We start from the raw sequence: 17,328 nt of genomic DNA on the forward strand, positions 1-17,328 counted from the left end.
TGGACAGTTGAGTTAATTTCTGGAGCAATTAGGCGGCTGTGCTATATAGGTAGCAGTCCCTAGCAGTTGCTTGGTTGTTATGGCTATCTTGATAGTAGATACTGTTAAGTGTGGAAAATAATGTCATGAATATTAGACCGCGGCATGGCCTGCCTTAAACATTGAAGAACTGCGTTTGAAAAGGCCAGCATTCTCTATAGGAAAAGGCCAGCATTCTACATTGAAGAACTACCCACTTTTGTGGAGTTTTGTAGTTGATTATCCAATTGTACTGGGATACAATTAAGTCAACTGGACAGTTGAGTTCATTACAGGAGCAATTAGGCGGCTGTGCTATATAGGTAGCAGTCCCTAGGACATTGCTTGCCTCATTCATGTAAATTAATCACCGTTTGACACATGTAAAATAATTTATTAAAAACACACACACACGAACAAAATTGTACACATTTCAAACTGTGATTGACGGAGTACTAGTTCCTGCTTACATGGGCATGATGCAAGTATTTTCCGTTATAGTACGAATTAGTCATGTTAGTACGAAATTCATATTGGCATTTCCTAGACTTTAGTATAGGGTGAAAATTAGTTTGTGAGGAATTGTTATTGAACGCTTTATCACTACTCTTTCAACCCCACACTTCCGAGGCATGCCCTGACCATATGAGAATCTTGACATCAGGTAAATCATGACATAATCACGCATTCATTATAGGATTCCTAGTTGGAGTTATTTTCACTCAAGTATTTTTATGTTAATCTTATTTCTAATAAGATTAGATTTTATCTCTTGAGATTACTTTCCTAGTTCAACTCTATTTTAATTGAAGTTAAAATATTATCTTTTCCTATTGTGACTCTGCACGTTGCTTACCTCTTAGTTAATTTGGTTTAAAGAGAGGCGTCATTACTTTGAGTCCAAGGTGAATCAAATCTCTTATTGATGATAGGTTGTGGTGCAATAGGAAGTTTAATATTCGTGGCCTATTGGGTTTCTCTCCCATCCTATGAGAGAGAACAAGTCTTGTATAAAAGATCATGTGCCATTCTTTTATTTTTAGAGCTTTTGAGATATTTGTTTTGAGCATATAGAATTCTAAGAAAAGCTGCTGTGCGTATATTTGAGATAAATCATCAAGTGTTCAATGTTTACTTGGTGATTTATCAAACACTTTAATCATTCATATTGCATTCATATGCATGTCGGTGACTCATACGGTTGAGGGCACCAAGACCGTGGTGGCGGTTTTCCTCCGGTGAGCTTGAAGCAATCGTGGCGATGTGCGTTCAACATAAGGAGTGTCGAAGATCATCCCGTGATGTGTTGAGTTACGAAGAAGTCGGTAAACATTATCTAGAATGTGTCTAGGATAAGTGTGTGAGTACTTCTTGTAATCATCGTTCTATAGTGGATTTGTGTTGGACTGAGGAGTCCCGTGGATTTTCCCCAGAGGTGGGGTTTTACCACGTAAAATAATTCTCTGCGTGTTCTTTTATTTTATGCCCAGCACGTTACAGGATTGATAAGCCATATCAATCCTGCTACCGAAGTTTATTTTTATTTATTTGATTAGAATCTTAAATTGGCCTATTCACCCTCCTCTAGGCATTTTGAGTCATCCTGCAGGTATTTTCAATTGGCATCAGAGCAGGTTGCTGGACATACTCAGCAAGATCTAACATACCTTAGGATGGATCGTGCCTCGGGCTCAATTGCACATCCACCATATTTCGATGGCAACAACTATGGCGCTTGGAAGGCCAAAATGAAGTCGTTTCTTTGGTCCTTAGATGAACGTGTATGGAGCACAGTGGTTCATGGATTTCCTAAACCCACAAAGACGATCGGAAAAGGAGATGAAGAAACCACAGTCCTCAAAACTAGAGAGGAGTGGACCACTGCAGAAGTCACACACAGCACTAATAATCAAAAGGGGTTAAATGCTTTATTTACTGCTGTCTCTTCCGATCAATTTGAATATATATGTGCTTGTGATACTTCTAAGGAAGCTTGGGATATTTTGCAGGTTACTCATGAAGGAACAGATACTGTCAAGGGAGCCAAGCTTCAAATGCACACTTTACAGTTTGAGACACTTATGATGGATGAGAATGAAACTTTTTCTGAATTTTATGCTAAACTTTGTGTAATTGTGAATGCTTGTTCAGGTTTAGGTGAAAAAATTCCAGAAGATAGAGTTGTGAAAAAGATTTTGAGATCCTTGCCTCAACGATTTCAACCAAAGATCACGGCTATTGAAGAAATCCGTGACTTGAACACCTTGAAAGTTCAAGAACTCATAGGGTCCATACAAACCTATGAGATGAAACATCTACCTCTTAAAAAGAGCAAAAATGTTGCGTTCAAGGTTGTGAATGAAGAAGATGATGGGCATTCAAATGAAGATTGCAGTGATGAGGAATTAACGATTCTCAAAAGGCGATTCATGAACTTTCTCAAGAATCAGGATCCAAGGAGTCGAGATTCAAAAGGTATAAATTCTAAAAATAGGTTTGTTAACTATACTGATGGTGGATCTAAATTTCGCAGGTTAAATGAACGAAAGAATCCAAGAGAAAAGGTCAAATGTTTCGAATGTGAAGGCTATGGACACATATCTTCGGAATGTGCCAACACCTTAAAGAAACAAAAGGATGGCAAGAATAAGGCAATGCATACTACTTGGAGTGATAGTGAATCGGAATGCGAGAATGATGAAAAGACGGTTGCACTTATAACCACAGTTAGCTTGGATGAATCACGTGAGGATGATGATTGTAAAGGTATAAATATTGAGTTTATCATGAACAAATATGATGATTTGTTGGCTGCATCTCAGAAGCTCAGTAAACAAAATAGTGAGCTCGTCAAAGAAGTTGCTGTGCTGAAGCTGGAAAATTGCAGGATTGCAAACGAGTTTCAATCCCCTGATGCAGATTCCGAAAAGGTAAGTGCAGGTATGAACGAAAAATTGATGTTTTTGCAGAAAAAATTGACTGATCAGAATAAATTAATTGCTTCTCTAACTTCTGACAACAAAGCCCTTGAACTTGAACTTAAAAATTCAAAAGAAAGGATTGTTTCTTTAACCATTGGTGCAGAAAAAATTGACAAGATGATTAGCATGGGACGAAGAGATGGTGACAAACGAGGCTTGGGATTTGAACCAAGTAATAAGTCTTCCTGTGTTTAAAACAAAGTTTGTCAAATCCACTTCACCTATTGAACCTTCTGCCTCTCATGAAGTCAAGAAATTTATTCCAATTTGTCACTTTTGTGGAACTCGTGGGCACATAAGACCGAGATGCAATAAGCTTCGAAACGAATTTGTTCGTTCAAATTCTCATGGCATGGGTGGAAAAGTAAGTATCCAACATAAGATTTCAAATCTTATGAAAGAGGTAAACCGCTTATCCAAACTATCTTCTTTTCATTGTTTGCCGTCAACTAAGACAAAGTTAGTTTGGAGGAAAAAGGAAAATCATAATTGTATGTCTTCCTCCACTAATGTTGTGCATGAACCCGTTGCTTTAGAAAGTTTGGATCTTAAATGTATTGCTGCAAAACCCTTGGATAATCTTCGATTTGACACTCTTAGAAAGTCTTTAGGTATATGTGCTCTAGATTAATTTGGAGTCTATTGCATGCCAAAGCCTCTTTCATGTTTTATGATATTTCAATTAATTTCTGTGTTTATAAATCTGTCCAGCTCGTGCAAGGATTGTTAAGGTGTATCAATCCTGTAACTGTCTGAACGTATTTGTTGATCTTAGATTGGGCTCTAACATTGCACTATATTAAGAACTTACACTCTCAGCTTCACACAAAGGTTTCCATTGTCTTGGTGCATTATAAACTTCATTAAATGATCTATCCATCTATTTATTTTTATTTTGCACACCACACTATTTTCCTTGAAGTCCTTTGAATATCTCTTATCATGCACTTGTCTCTCTTTGGATTGCCTTAACACTACTGTGCGTAAGTTCTTGATCTGTTTATAAAATTAAATTTAAAAATTTAAAAAAAAAAAAAAAAAGGGTGTCAACCACTCATTGCTCGATAGGGCCTCTTGTCTAACCAACGTCGAGGTTCGAGTCAACTGGTTGTGATGGTTTGCTATCCTTGCTTATCTTTGGAGCCTTCATGATTCGGATCAGTATTTCCCGGTGCTTCATCACGATTGCCTCGATCATCCGACGTAAGCACACTGATTGACCATCCGTTACATGGATCATGTCGAAAGCTAGATAAAGTGAGCCACAAAATTCGTATTAAAAAATATATATATAAATTGATCTTCTTATACTTACTATGCACTTAGTGTTTGTGCAATCTTTGGTGGGATTCGTTTTGTGTGGACATATTTTTTGTGCTTAATTGAAAAAGAGTTCATTTAACACATTTGCTCCTTGATGGTAGACTCATTTGATGCCTTTTTATCTTTCACCATGACTGTGGTATGCCTCTACTGTTCTCTGTGAGTTTGTGAGTCTAGTGTGCTGTCGTGTGTTTGTCCCTGACATGCTTTGCTTCACATGCGTTCAAGACAACAAAGGGTTTGTTGCTTCTTTCATTCTTTACTCACAAACTTGGCATGTTTATGAATGGAAAATAATTATATTTTCAAGAGAACTTTGGGTCTGCATCTACAGTATGTTTTATGTCTTGATTGTTTTGAGCTTTCTGTCTTGAGTGTATTGCTTTTGTTTTTGTATGTTTTGGTTCTTAACAACTTCTCATTATTCTTTTTAGTTCTCTATTTTCCTGTCGCTTATCCCAAAACAAACAAAAAAAAAAAAAAAAAAAAAAAAAAAGAGAGAATTTTCTGTTTGTTTTCAAGATAAAGCCTCTTACATGCTTTATTGGTTATTCTCTATGTCTTTATATGTTGGGAATGCAATCTGATTTTTTTTTTTTTTTTTCCTTTCCCTCTTATATTTGCTCCATTATGTTCATTCTTTGCCCTTTGGATTTCCTGACAAAAAGGGGGAGAGATTGTGTTATGGAATTAAGGGGGAGAGATTGTGTTATGGAATTAAGGGGGAGTTGTGTTGTAATTCTGCTTTGAATTACATTTCTTCTCCCACATGCTTCACTGGTTTTGTTGTTTCATAATGTGCAGGGATTCAGGGCTTCAAGCTTAGAATAAGAATTCATTTGTTAAATCCCATGTAATTTCTTTTGAGTTGTAATAGGTATTTTGTCTAGGAAATGCCAAAGGGGGAGATTGTTAGTACGAAATTCATATTGGCATTTCCTAGACTTTAGTATAGGGTGAAAATTAGTTTGTGAGGAATTGTTATTGAACGCTTTATCACTACTCTTTCAACCCCACACTTCCGAGGCATGCCCTGACCATATGAGAATCTTGACATCAGGTAAATCATGACATAATCACGCATTCATTATAGGATTCCTAGTTGGAGTTATTTTCACTCAAGTATTTTTATGTTAATCTTATTTCTAATAAGATTAGATTTTATCTCTTGAGATTACTTTCCTAGTTCAACTCTATTTTAATTGAAGTTAAAATATTATCTTTTCCTATTGTGACTCTGCACGTTGCTTACCTCTTAGTTAATTTGGTTTAAAGAGAGGCGTCATTACTTTGAGTCCAAGGTGAATCAAATCTCTTATTGATGATAGGTTGTGGTGCAATAGGAAGTTTAATATTCGTGGCCTATTGGGTTTCTCTCCCATCCTATGAGAGAGAACAAGTCTTGTATAAAAGATCATGTGCCATTCTTTTATTTTTAGAGCTTTTGAGATATTTGTTTTGAGCATATAGAATTCTAAGAAAAGCTGCTGTGCGTATATTTGAGATAAATCATCAAGTGTTCAATGTTTACTTGGTGATTTATCAAACACTTTAATCATTCATATTGCATTCATATGCATGTCGGTGACTCATACGGTTGAGGGCACCAAGACCGTGGTGGCGGTTTTCCTCCGGTGAGCTTGAAGCAATCGTGGCGATATGCTTCAACATAAGGAGTGTCGAAGATCATCCCGTGTGAAGTTGAGTTACTGAAGAAGTCGGTAAACATTATCTAGAATGTGTCTAGGATAAGTGTGAGTACTTCTTGTAATCATCGTTCTATAGTGGATTTGTATTGGACTGAGGAGTCCCGTGGATTTTCCCCAGAGGTGGGGTTTTACCACGTAAAATAATTCTCTGCGTGTTCTTTTATTTTATGCCCAGCACGTTACAGGATTGATAAGCCATATCAATCCTGCTACCGAAGTTTATTTTTATTTATTTGATTAGAATCTTAAATTGGCCTATTCACCCTCCTCTAGGCATTTTGAGTCATCCTGCAGGTATTTTCAAGTCAAACTGTGATTATTTACCTAACATTGCCATACTGTGGAGGACGAAGTGGAAACCTTTGTACATTATTTACGTAACATTATTTTCCATGATCATGAGCATCACGATAGTGTTGGATGAGTGTGATTTAATCTATCCACTCCTCAAATCCTAAAAGTAAAACTCATCTAATGGCACATGGGTTTTGTAGTGATGTTGCAAACCACCGATTAATCTCAATTGATATAGTGCAAATATATTCTCTAAATTTTTTGGCTTCTGTTCTGGTTATAGTGAGGTCAGTTGATCACTAATATTCTTTGGATGTGAAAGATCCAAAGCATCTAAAACGATCATAAAGGATCACATTTTTAAACCACATTACAAAGACAAGATCATCCTATGCACCAAGACAACAATTAAGCTCTCATCAGAAGGCAAAACCTAAAACCCTACCATTTTATTCAAATACACATAGACAACAGCAGAGGAGGCTCTATGTCACCAGGTGACACTTGGATTTGCAGAAGCATATGCAAGCAGCTCCGAGTTGCTCTCAAACAAGGCCATGCATTCTTTGCTCATAGTCAACCATGTTTCAATTCCATTGCTATATCTTTTGTCCATCAAAATAATTACATTCTTAATCGGAAAACTAGCGAAGCTCACCCATGCCAGCTTTCCCCATCCAAAATCAGTTTCATAGAAAGTAAACCTACACCAGCTTGTGCAGTTATGGTTGTCTATGTCTTCATTATCTATCAGGTCTCTGTAGTAGTCTTTTAACTCTTGACATGTCTCCTTAGCATCAAATCCTACTTTTGCAGCATATTTTTCTTTCACTTGTTCACTCCCTTTCCTGATTTTAGCAGCCAAGTCTTTTAGATCTATCAAACTCTCTTCAGCCCTTGATGTAAAGTAACCCACAGCATTCCCAGCCAAGTTTTCTGGCAAGAGCGGAGTGACCCTTTTACGCAAGTTTACAGCGTGACGGAGCACAGATGGCCTTAGAGACATACCCAAGTTTGATCCCGATGCTTCCATTGCACATTTCCAAATGAGTGCTGAAACCGCTTCCACACATGTAGGTTTGGGAACAACTGAACTGGCTACATTAGATTGTAGAGTAGAAATTTTTGACGCATCAAACACATACCTCCTTGTTATGCACTTTTGTGTTTTGACGAATTTCTTGCTTGGTGCCAGCTGTGATGAGTTAGAGAAATCTAGTGGTGGAAAAGAGATGCAGCACCAAATTCTGCAAGCGCTAGTACCTGATCGCTGTTGCGGGACTGAAGGGCTGTTGTGGCCAAACATTTGATGAATGTGCATACTGTGGAGCCATCAGCAATCTTATGTGAAATTCGGAACCCAATTGCCATTCCACCACACTCAAACACGTTGACTTGCACAAGCAACAATGGGCCTGAGCCTGCAGCAGCTGCTAACTTGGATTCAGTTTCAGTTGGAAGGAATTGGTTTAACATCTGGATATCTGGGGTTGCAAAACCTCTGATAAGGAACAGTTACTCTGGCTTTGACGAATTCAGCTCCGTCATCATTGCATTCAATCGTGGCATTGCCTTCAGTAAATCTCCCTGCTAAAGGGTAGGGTGAGTGAGAGCTTTGGATATGTCTGAATGAGATGCTGACATCTTTCATTCATGGCCATGGCTTGGTCATGACTCATGATGGCTAGTAGTGACCTTACTAATAGTAACAGTTGTAATATTGGGATAGAAGAGAAGGAGTGGGATGTGAGCTACAGGATGGTTTAACTGTTTGCCTCTCAATGATTTCAACCTTAAGGATACATTGGGAAGAGCTTCTAAGAAAATCCCTGCTCACTTGAGTCTTGAGGTTTGAAATCATCAATAGGATATACAACTCAACTAGAGAGTTTATGCCATTATTCAATTACCAGTTTATAATTCTATAACTATCGATTCCATAATATCCATTGGATTAAAATTCTTAGAAGCAGATGAGATATTTTGACGATTTTAAAGGAAATAAGAAATAAGAGAAAAGGGTCAGATCTCTGAGAATGCAGAATCATATTCTTAAGTTTAATACTAGCCAACGCTCACCCATGATGGGTTTCCCCATCCAAAATCGACTTCATAGAACGAAAACCTGCACCAACTTGTGCAGGCATAACTGTCTCTGCAATAATTTATCATGTCTCTGTACTCTTCCATCTCTTGCTATGCCTTGTTAGAATCAAATAGTACTATTTTGCCATAATGTTCATTCATGTCCTCAGTCCCTTTCCTCAATTTAGCAACCAAGTCCTTTAGATCTATCGCGCTTTCTTCAGCTTTTGATATGGAAAATCCTACAACATTTCCAGCCAAGTTTTCTGGCAAGGGTGGCAAAACCCTTTTGGGCAAGTTCACAGCTTGACGGAACAGAGATGATTGTAAAAGACTCTGTTGATGCTTGCCATTGCACATTTCCAAATGAGTGTTGAAACTGCTTCTACTCGTGTTGGATTGGGTACAATTGGACTGGCTACTTAAGATTGGAGAGCACCAATCTTTGAGGCATCAAACACGTATTCGTGCACTTTTCTTCGATGACTTCCTTGGCTGGTGGCTGTGATGAGTTAGAGAAATCTAGTGGCCCAACAATGGATGAATGTGCGTATTGCGGATGCATCAGCAACCTTATGTGATATGCACAACCCAATTGCCATTTCAGCACTCTCAAACAAGTTGACTTGTACAAGAAGCAATCTGCCTGTGCCTGTTTCTTTGGACTCAATTTCAATTGGAAGTAATCGTTTTAACATCTCAGCATCTGGTTGTTGCAAAATCTCTGATAAAGAATAATTGACTTGTGCTTTGACAAATTCAGCTCCATCGTCATTACATTTGATCATGGCGTTACCTTTTGTTAGAGAGATTTCCTCTTCTCAATCAAAACTAATTGTTTAACTGAAGATCAGTTTGATTGAGAATCAAAACTGATTGTGTAACTGAAGATCAGTTTGATTGAGAATCAAAACTGATTGAGAATCCGTCCTGCTAAAGGGTAGAATGAGAGCCAAGCCGGCTTTATAAGGGAAAAAACATGGAAAAACAGATTCAAAGAAAGTCCTACTTAAAGTTTGATTTGTCCAATGGTGGACACAAGCAAACTGGGAAGAGTAGAATGACCATGTTCGTCCAAAATAATATAATGTGCATAACTGATGGCAACATATATTATTGCATGGTAGTCTGCTGGTGGTAACATAAGTTATTGTATGGTGTGGCTATGAAAAGTCAATTTTGATAAATTAAAGGCTCAACTTCACAGCTGTCTTTTACAATTAGATCAACAAGGACCAAGTTTCCCCAACTCTCTAATCTTCTGCCACAACATTATCTTCAGAGGCTAGAGAATCTTCCTCTTTGTGGATCACATCTGACTCCACGGTATTATATCATTTGGTACCACCAGCAGACTACCATGCAATAATATATCATTTCGTAGAAGATGGAAAATTGAATGGTGTTAAAGTCAGATGAAAAATCATGAATTTTGAAAAATTAAGGTGGCATTTTTTAAATTTTTCTTTAAAGTGACAAATTGAAACTGATGTATAATTTCATGTGACATTTCTAAACAAACCCGGTATTTAGTTTCCTTGTTGGCTTGGCACAAATGGTATGGGCCTTATTTCGACCATTGTGAATGATTAACAATTGAAAGTTGTTGACAAAAATGTAATTTCATCAAAGAAAACAAAAGTTCTCATGACCAAGCATCAAATTTTATAATATACACATTTGTCACCCTCATGATAAGCCATTGTGGCACCTAAAGATACACCAGAGCTTGCAAATAAAAGAACAGAACGTGCAGCAAGGGCAATGTTTACTAACTTGTAGAGGCAAGATTTGATCTTGACCGTTATTTTTAATCGGGGAGTAAGCATTCATCTTGGCCATTCATTAGGAGAGAGTTTGAAGTTCAACTATATACTAGTCATCCTCATCTTAAACCAATCTGCCCCGTATTAATACAATGATGAAAGAATACCAATACGTCGTATTCTTTTCTCATTTTTTTTATTATTGAAATACATGGTATTCTTTGCAGATCTTCAACGGTGACATCTGATGTAGAATAGATGGCAGAAGCAATTGAAGATGAGCTAGAGTGAAGCACGCAAGGGTAAATTGTAATTGGGCCAATGACCCGTCAATTCAGAGAGAACGGCGCCACGAATAAAACACATTGCCTTAGTATAATGTATGGGCTTTTTTGACAGACCCGTCCCAATTTCCAGAACCCGAGATTTAACCTCGGAGACCCCGGCATCACACCCATGCCGGGTTCACTCCTTAAATCTACGTCCTCATTTATCATAGAGGATCAAGGGCACGAGACTTTCTGCCAAATTTCGCAGAGTCTCCCCTATTAATTGAACATTTCCCCAAAATTTCCACCTGCATAAAACACATTTATAACCCAACCGGCAGCATGCACAATATAATCTCATGCAATTTACACAAATGGCCTCCGGCCTTCAAATGATTCTAGTAAAACTGCCTAGAGAGTTTTTAAAATAACTTAATGCATCAAACATGCATATAACAATTTCAAAATCTACTCACGCGCACCTTCACTCACTTGGTTCCCAGGACAAGCCTCAATTCAACCAAGTTTCGGGACCAACAACGGGGTCCAAACCAATCTCAATAAGACCACCTAAGTGGGTCTAATCTGTGGCTGCACCTAGTAACTTCAGTCGCCTCGTGATTCTACTAAGGGATCAAGCCACACGTAGCTCTTTCGTATCTATCCATTCTGGCTCCTAATATCAAATAAACCATTACCACCATACAATTTCATACATTCTAAAATTTATCCATCACAACCCACCAAACACAGTCACAATATCCCCCTCATACGACGGACGACCCGCCTCGTATGGGCTCAACACGCCGGCTAATCCAAAGACGCGCGGCGACTCACCCCGGGCCTCGGCTACATTCTCACCAGCCCTCACACAATCACATCTCCTCATACGCCGGGACGCACCCGCCACGATAGGGTCCGCCAACACGCCGCTAATCCAAAGACGCTGCGTGCGACCTCACATTGGGCATGGCTACATTCTCACCACCTCACACAACCATATCTCCTCATACGCCGGACGCACCCGCCACGATGGTCTCGCCAACACGCCTGCTAATCTAAAGACGCCTGCGACTCACCACGGGCTCGCTACATTCTCACCAGCCCTCACACAATCACAATATGGGGTACGTGGGGTAGTGTGTATAGCACTGTAAGCTAACATTCAATCGCTTTATTTACTTTTATACATCCACACAATTAAATATATAAAATATAATTTCTAAACTTATATAAACCTCAACAAATAAAGCATTCCATAAACTCCCCCATTTATATTCACCAATTTATATCCTAAACCCACAATATCCATTTAACTCAACAACGCTCAAGACCTGTCACTAAGGTCATTCTAACCCTCAAAGAAAGGTAAGACTATCTCGGAAGTCTCACGGTCAACCTAAGGTCAAACGGGCCTGCGGGGCCCACAACCTCCAAATTCCGATCTGACAGTTCCTATAGGTTCTACAATGTCTAGGACACACGTCCTGCAAGTTTGGTCCAGATCGGACGGTCGGATCGCTCACGATCGCACGATCGGACGGTCGCTAAAACTCTAACCCTAGGGTTGGCATTTCCGGAGTATCCGGGACTCCATTTTATGATACGTCAAATCCTGCATGATCCTGGAAATACCCAGATCAACATATTATAATTTCAGGACCATCCGACGGTCCAAACCTAGTGAACCCGGAAAATACGCGATATGCGATATCCGTTCGGAACTCTAACGGTATCCAAAATGAGATCCGAGCACACCTACGCGCTCGTGACATCGAGGGATCACAATGGGACAAAATTCCTCAGCTACGTGCTCACGCCTGCGCCACACGCGCCGGCACAAGGTGGTGTCTAAAGCGATATCGCATCGCGGAAAACTTCCAAATCGTGAGCCAAGACTCCTACCCTAGGTAATACACCTAATTTGGAGTCACTTTTGTTCTTGGACATACCCCAAAAACTGACCGGAAGTGGCCGGAATCGCGATCGCAAAACCGGCCGAAACCTAAATCGAAAATCGGATGATCTACACTCAAAATTGATACAATCCTACCCAACCATCAGCTAGATTATGAAAAATAGGTAGGAATCCATACCTCAATCACCCGAAACGGTGGCCGGAGGAGGGAGATCGAGCCGCGGTTTCGCAAAACCGCCAAAACTCGCATTTTCCGCCTACCGGAGTGGCGGCCGACGCGGAAGGCCAGTCTCAACGCTGGCGAGCGGCCCTTTTAGACTACCCGCCCCATCCGCCATGGACGGTGGCCGGAGTTTCAAGAGAGAGAGAGGAGTCTGCTGGGAGAGAGAGAGACGCGGGGAGAGAGAGAGAGACGGGGCACCTGGCCCTTTAACCAAAATCCACTTTCCAAATATTTACGATTGTGCCACCGAGCTTCTTCTGATCATATCTCTCGTTATAACTCCGATTCAACCTACTCACGTGTTCATTTAACTCATCTCACCGTGTCTACGCAACGGTACAACCGGAATTTCCAAATTCCTTCTGGGTAAGAAAATGACCAAAATACCCTTATCCCACGGGTAATTTCTCAATTCCACTTAAATTAATTAAACATGGGATAAATTTGGGGTCGGGGTGTTACATTTTTGGACATCTGAGATCATTTACTAGCCCGAAATCCAGTTTTAAAGTTTTAACAGTTTTTGGAAACTTTGTTATTTTCCTATTTTAATTCCTTTGTTATTCCTAGAGTTTCTAGGAGTATTTAAGCATACTTTACTCGTGGTTAGGGTTATGTTTTGTTATTCCAGTTTATCAAATAAACCTTGAGGTTTCCTCATATCTTCCTGGTGGATTCCAAAGTTACATATTTTAGGCTAAGGTTTAGTCAATCAATTGTCATGTTGCGTCAACATGACAACAAAAAAGCAATTGTCTTCCCCACAAGTAATAAATTATTATTTTTTATTGTTGTCTAAAAATTTGTGATAAAAATATACAACAAAAAAAAATGTACATAACTTAGAAAGAAATATATAAAAAATCCCAGCATGTCTATGACTGGGTGGCTCGCCCACTTAATAAATGGATCGAGCCAAGTTCTATGAAACCTCGGCTCGGCCCAATGACGAACCCTACTTTTAGACACTTCTCAAATGCAATTGACACAAATTGGACTCCAAGGATTGAACTTTAAAAGAATCACTTTGCAAAACCCAAAACACACTTTCTTTCCGAATGTAAGAAAATGACCACAACTCTCTCCACACACGTCTAAATCACGAAATGCAAAATTCTAAATAAAGCTAACATCTTTATATTTTCAACGGTATAAGGCTTAACATCTGGTTCTCTATGAGAAAGTACAGTATATTCCATCACATTGGCTGATATGCACATGACATTCTAGCGAAGCATCTTTCAATTCCAAAACTGCTCCTTTTGCATATTTTTTTCATCTTTACTCTTCAAACCTAATAAAACACAAAACTAAGTGAAAATGAACTAACTTCATTCAAAAATCTAAGAGAGAAAATTTTTTGGTATGAAATAATGGTTATATCAATGTCATTTATTTATCAAACACAATATTTGGTTTCCATCTTGGCTTGGCACAAATGGTATGGGCCTTATTTCGACCATTGTGAATATCGTTAAACAATTGAAAGTTATTGACAAAAAATTAATTTTCTCAAAGAAAACAAGTTTGTCCTGACCAAGCATCAAATTTTATAATATACACATTTGTCACCTAAAGAGAAAACAGAGCTTGCAAATAAAAGAATAAAACGTGAAGCAAGCCGAATGTACACTAACTTGTAGAGGCAAGATTCGATCTTGACCATTATTTTTAAGGGAGTTTCACTAAAACACCCAAAATGGAGGTTGAAATTATAAAAAAACCCAACACCCAAAACACTTTATAAACACACCCAAAATCCATCATTACACACACTCAAAACCCATTTATAAACACACCCAAAAAGTTGACTTTGTGGTTGATTTTGGGTGAGTTTCTATGTTTAAATAGTGCTTGAGTTTTTTTATAAATACATGTCTAGAATTGGGTTTATTTATAAATTTGTATATTTTTAACTCGGGGAGTAAGTATTCATTTTGGCCATTCATTAGGAGAGACTTTGAAGTTTCTTAAACTAATCTGCTCCGTATTGATACAATAATGAAAGAATATCAATGCGTGGTATTCTTTCAGATCTGAAATCTTACATCAATCATATAATGACTGGAACATGTGTTCTAAAAACAATAATAAACCAATAAACAATCCCATCTAGCAACTCTTCTACTATGAGAGCCTTTAAATCCTAGACAAAAGAATCTGTCAGCTTTTTTTTTTGGGCCGAAGAATCTCTGAGCTAGAGCCACCAATCAAAACTACTAATCTCGTCTTCATAAAATCCCCCCTAACTAAACTAATCACTCACAGAAGAAGTTGTGTGGTGACTCCGTCTTTAATTAGCGTGATTTATATGAGTTAATGTATATTTTTATTTATAAAAAGATTATAGAAATTATAAGTACATAAAAAAAATGATCATAAATTTTTAACTAATAATTTTAGCTAGCAAACCCGTTAAAAATCTCATGGTTCCGCCCTTTCCCATGCCCACAAATAGTATTAGTTATATATTCAATTGAGTGCAGGTCTCCAACCCCATCGATCAAACTCACATTTCTACTTGCATCACAAATGGCCTCACAAATCAAGGTTGAAATTATTGAGAGGCAAACAGTTAAACCCTCCTCCCCAACTCCTCATCACCTTAGAAATTATGAGCTCTCTCCTTTTGATCAGAACGCTTTTCAAATCTACCTCTCACTCCTTCTCGTCTATCCAAATGCTGATGCTACTACTAACAATGAAAGATGTCAGCATCTGCTGCAATCCTTAAGTAAAACTCTCACTCACTTCTACCCTTTAGCAGGAAGAATCAAAAGTGACGCCGTGATTGAGTGCAACGATGATGGAGCCGAATTTGAGAAAGTCCGAGTCAAGTGCTCTCTATCGGAGATTTTGGAACACCCAGATCCCGAGATGTTACGACGATTCCTTGCTATTGAACATGAGTCCAGTGAATCGGTCACAGGCACATTGCTTCGTGTTCAAATCAACTTGTTTGAGTGTGGTGGAATGGCAATTGGGCTTAGCATTTCGCATAAGTTTGCTGATACCGCAACACTGAGCACATTCATCAACTGTTGGACTGCAACTGCTCATGTTGAGTCAAAAAAGGTAATGTTTCCCAAATTTGGGGCAGCGTCTCTGATTTCACCACTAAATTTGTCCAACTCAGAGCCACCGCCATTCCAACCAGAGGATGCCGCCAAAGAAAAATGCATGACAAGGAGGTTTGTGTTTGATGCCTCAAAGATTGCTGCTCTCCAGTCTAAAGTAGCCAGCTCAGTTGTGCCCAAACCAACAAGAGTAGAAGCAGTTTCAGCACTCATTTGGAAATGCCAAATTGAAGCATCATCCAGATCATCATCAAACATGCTGGGGACTAGCCTAATAAGGTCATCAGTCTTCTGTCACCCCATGAACCTGCGCAAATATGCAGTGCCGCCCTTGCCAGAAAACTTGGTTGGGAATCTAGTGGATTTTTCAGTAGCAGACTACTCTCACCCCGGGGAGAGTACTAGTGTGATAGATTTGAAAGACTTGATTGCAAAAATCAAGGGAGCGCTTGAAGAAATAAAAGAGCGTTGTGCTTCAAAAGTAGCATTCGATTCTAACAAAGCAAGGGAAAAAATGATAGAGTACATGGACGTGGTGAAAAATGCTGACATAGACATGTATGTCTGCTCAAGTTGGTGTCGATTTCCATTTTATGAAGCCGATTTCGGATGGGGAAAGCCATCATGTGAGCTACGTTCCTGTTGAAGCTAACAATCTAACTGTTTTGATGGACAAAAGAGATGGCAATGGAATAGAAGCATGGGTCAATCTGAGCCAAGAAAACATGGCCTTATTTGAAAGCAACGAGGAGCTGCTTGCATACGCTTCTCTCAATCCTAGGGTCACCTACTGAGTACTGATAAGGGAGGCAGTCATTAGTGCTGTTCGCTGCCATGGCCTTCAATTTGTGTTATCAATAAAATGGTCGGCTAGTTTATTTTTTAGCTCAATAACAACAGTTGTACTGTTGGAAACTTGGAATAATGGAATTGTTTTTTTTTAGATTGTACCCAAGCGGCGGATCCACATTGGGGTAAAGTAAATAACTGACCCCTGCAAACCAGAAACCATGGCTTGGGGAGAAGAAATTTGACCCCTGCAATTGCTGCTTCTTTTTCTTTAAAACGGTAGGCCTTACTTGCTTGATTTGCAGACGGCGGCTACCTCGTTGCAGGGACGCTGTGTTAGCGAGAGGAAGAAGATGAGGATTTCTGACTTTTTTTGGTCTTCTCAAAACACACTGAACGACGTCGTGTTCTGATCCATAAAAAAGAAGAAGGAAGAATGATGTCATTGTCACGTGGGTAAAGCCCACTAAGCTTAGGTGAAACGCTCGTTTGGTCTTTAAGTTTTTTGGTCAAACACATTTGGTATCATTTTGTATTGTACTTAAAAACAAATAGCAACTTAATGGGCTAAGGCCTGGTTTCATGACAACGGTTAATGGGTAAATTATTTAAGAAGTTTCTCATATGGGCCAATATAATGTATTAATTTAATAATAGTTCTTGTTTTTTTTTTTCTTTTCCTTCTCTCATCTTTTTCTTTTTGCAAAGCCCTGCACACTTGAGTCTTGATGTTTGAAATCATCAATAGGATATACAAGTCAAGTAGACAGTTTATGCCATTATTCAATTACCAATTTATAATTCTATAACTATCGATTTCATAATATCCATTGGATTCACATTAGATCTTTTGATATACAAGAATGCACGTCGATT

At 38.8% G+C, this 17,328-nt stretch overlaps 1 protein-coding gene and 2 pseudogenes across 3 annotated transcripts; 2 read left to right on the forward strand and 1 right to left on the reverse strand.

Moving 5' to 3' along the window:
• The first annotated feature begins 1,329 nt into the window (after window positions 1-1,329).
• On the forward strand, window positions 1,330-3,183 carry LOC148918693 (uncharacterized). The gene is made up of 2 exons (XM_089047654.1): window positions 1,330-2,948; window positions 3,103-3,183. The coding sequence occupies exons 1-2, from the start codon at window positions 1,692-1,694 to the stop codon at window positions 3,118-3,120; spliced, it is 1,275 nt and encodes a 424-aa protein (XP_088903780.1). The 5' UTR covers window positions 1,330-1,691; the 3' UTR covers window positions 3,121-3,183.
• A 3,589-nt stretch (window positions 3,184-6,772) lies between these two features.
• LOC107880665 (cocaine synthase-like) lies at window positions 6,773-8,118 on the reverse strand (annotated as a pseudogene). Its single transcript, XR_016125298.1, has one exon. The product of XR_016125298.1 is annotated as a cocaine synthase-like (transcript).
• Window positions 8,119-15,020: 6,902 nt separating this feature from the next.
• LOC107880742 (akuammiline synthase 1 pseudogene) lies at window positions 15,021-17,127 on the forward strand (annotated as a pseudogene). The gene is made up of 2 exons (XR_016125251.1): window positions 15,021-16,528; window positions 16,608-17,127. The product of XR_016125251.1 is annotated as an akuammiline synthase 1 pseudogene (transcript).
• The last annotated feature ends 201 nt before the right edge of the window (window positions 17,128-17,328 follow it).

The sequence above is a fragment of the Prunus mume genome, linkage group LG3 (genome assembly GCF_029339155.1).
Source record: "Prunus mume cultivar Tortuosa linkage group LG3, ASM2933915v1, whole genome shotgun sequence".
Lineage (NCBI taxonomy): Eukaryota > Viridiplantae > Streptophyta > Magnoliopsida > Rosales > Rosaceae > Prunus > Prunus mume.

Coding starts and splice junctions, on each gene's coding strand:
- LOC148918693 (XM_089047654.1), top strand. CDS start 1,692: ATGGATCGTGCCTCGGGCTCAATTGCACATCCACCATATTTCGATGGC.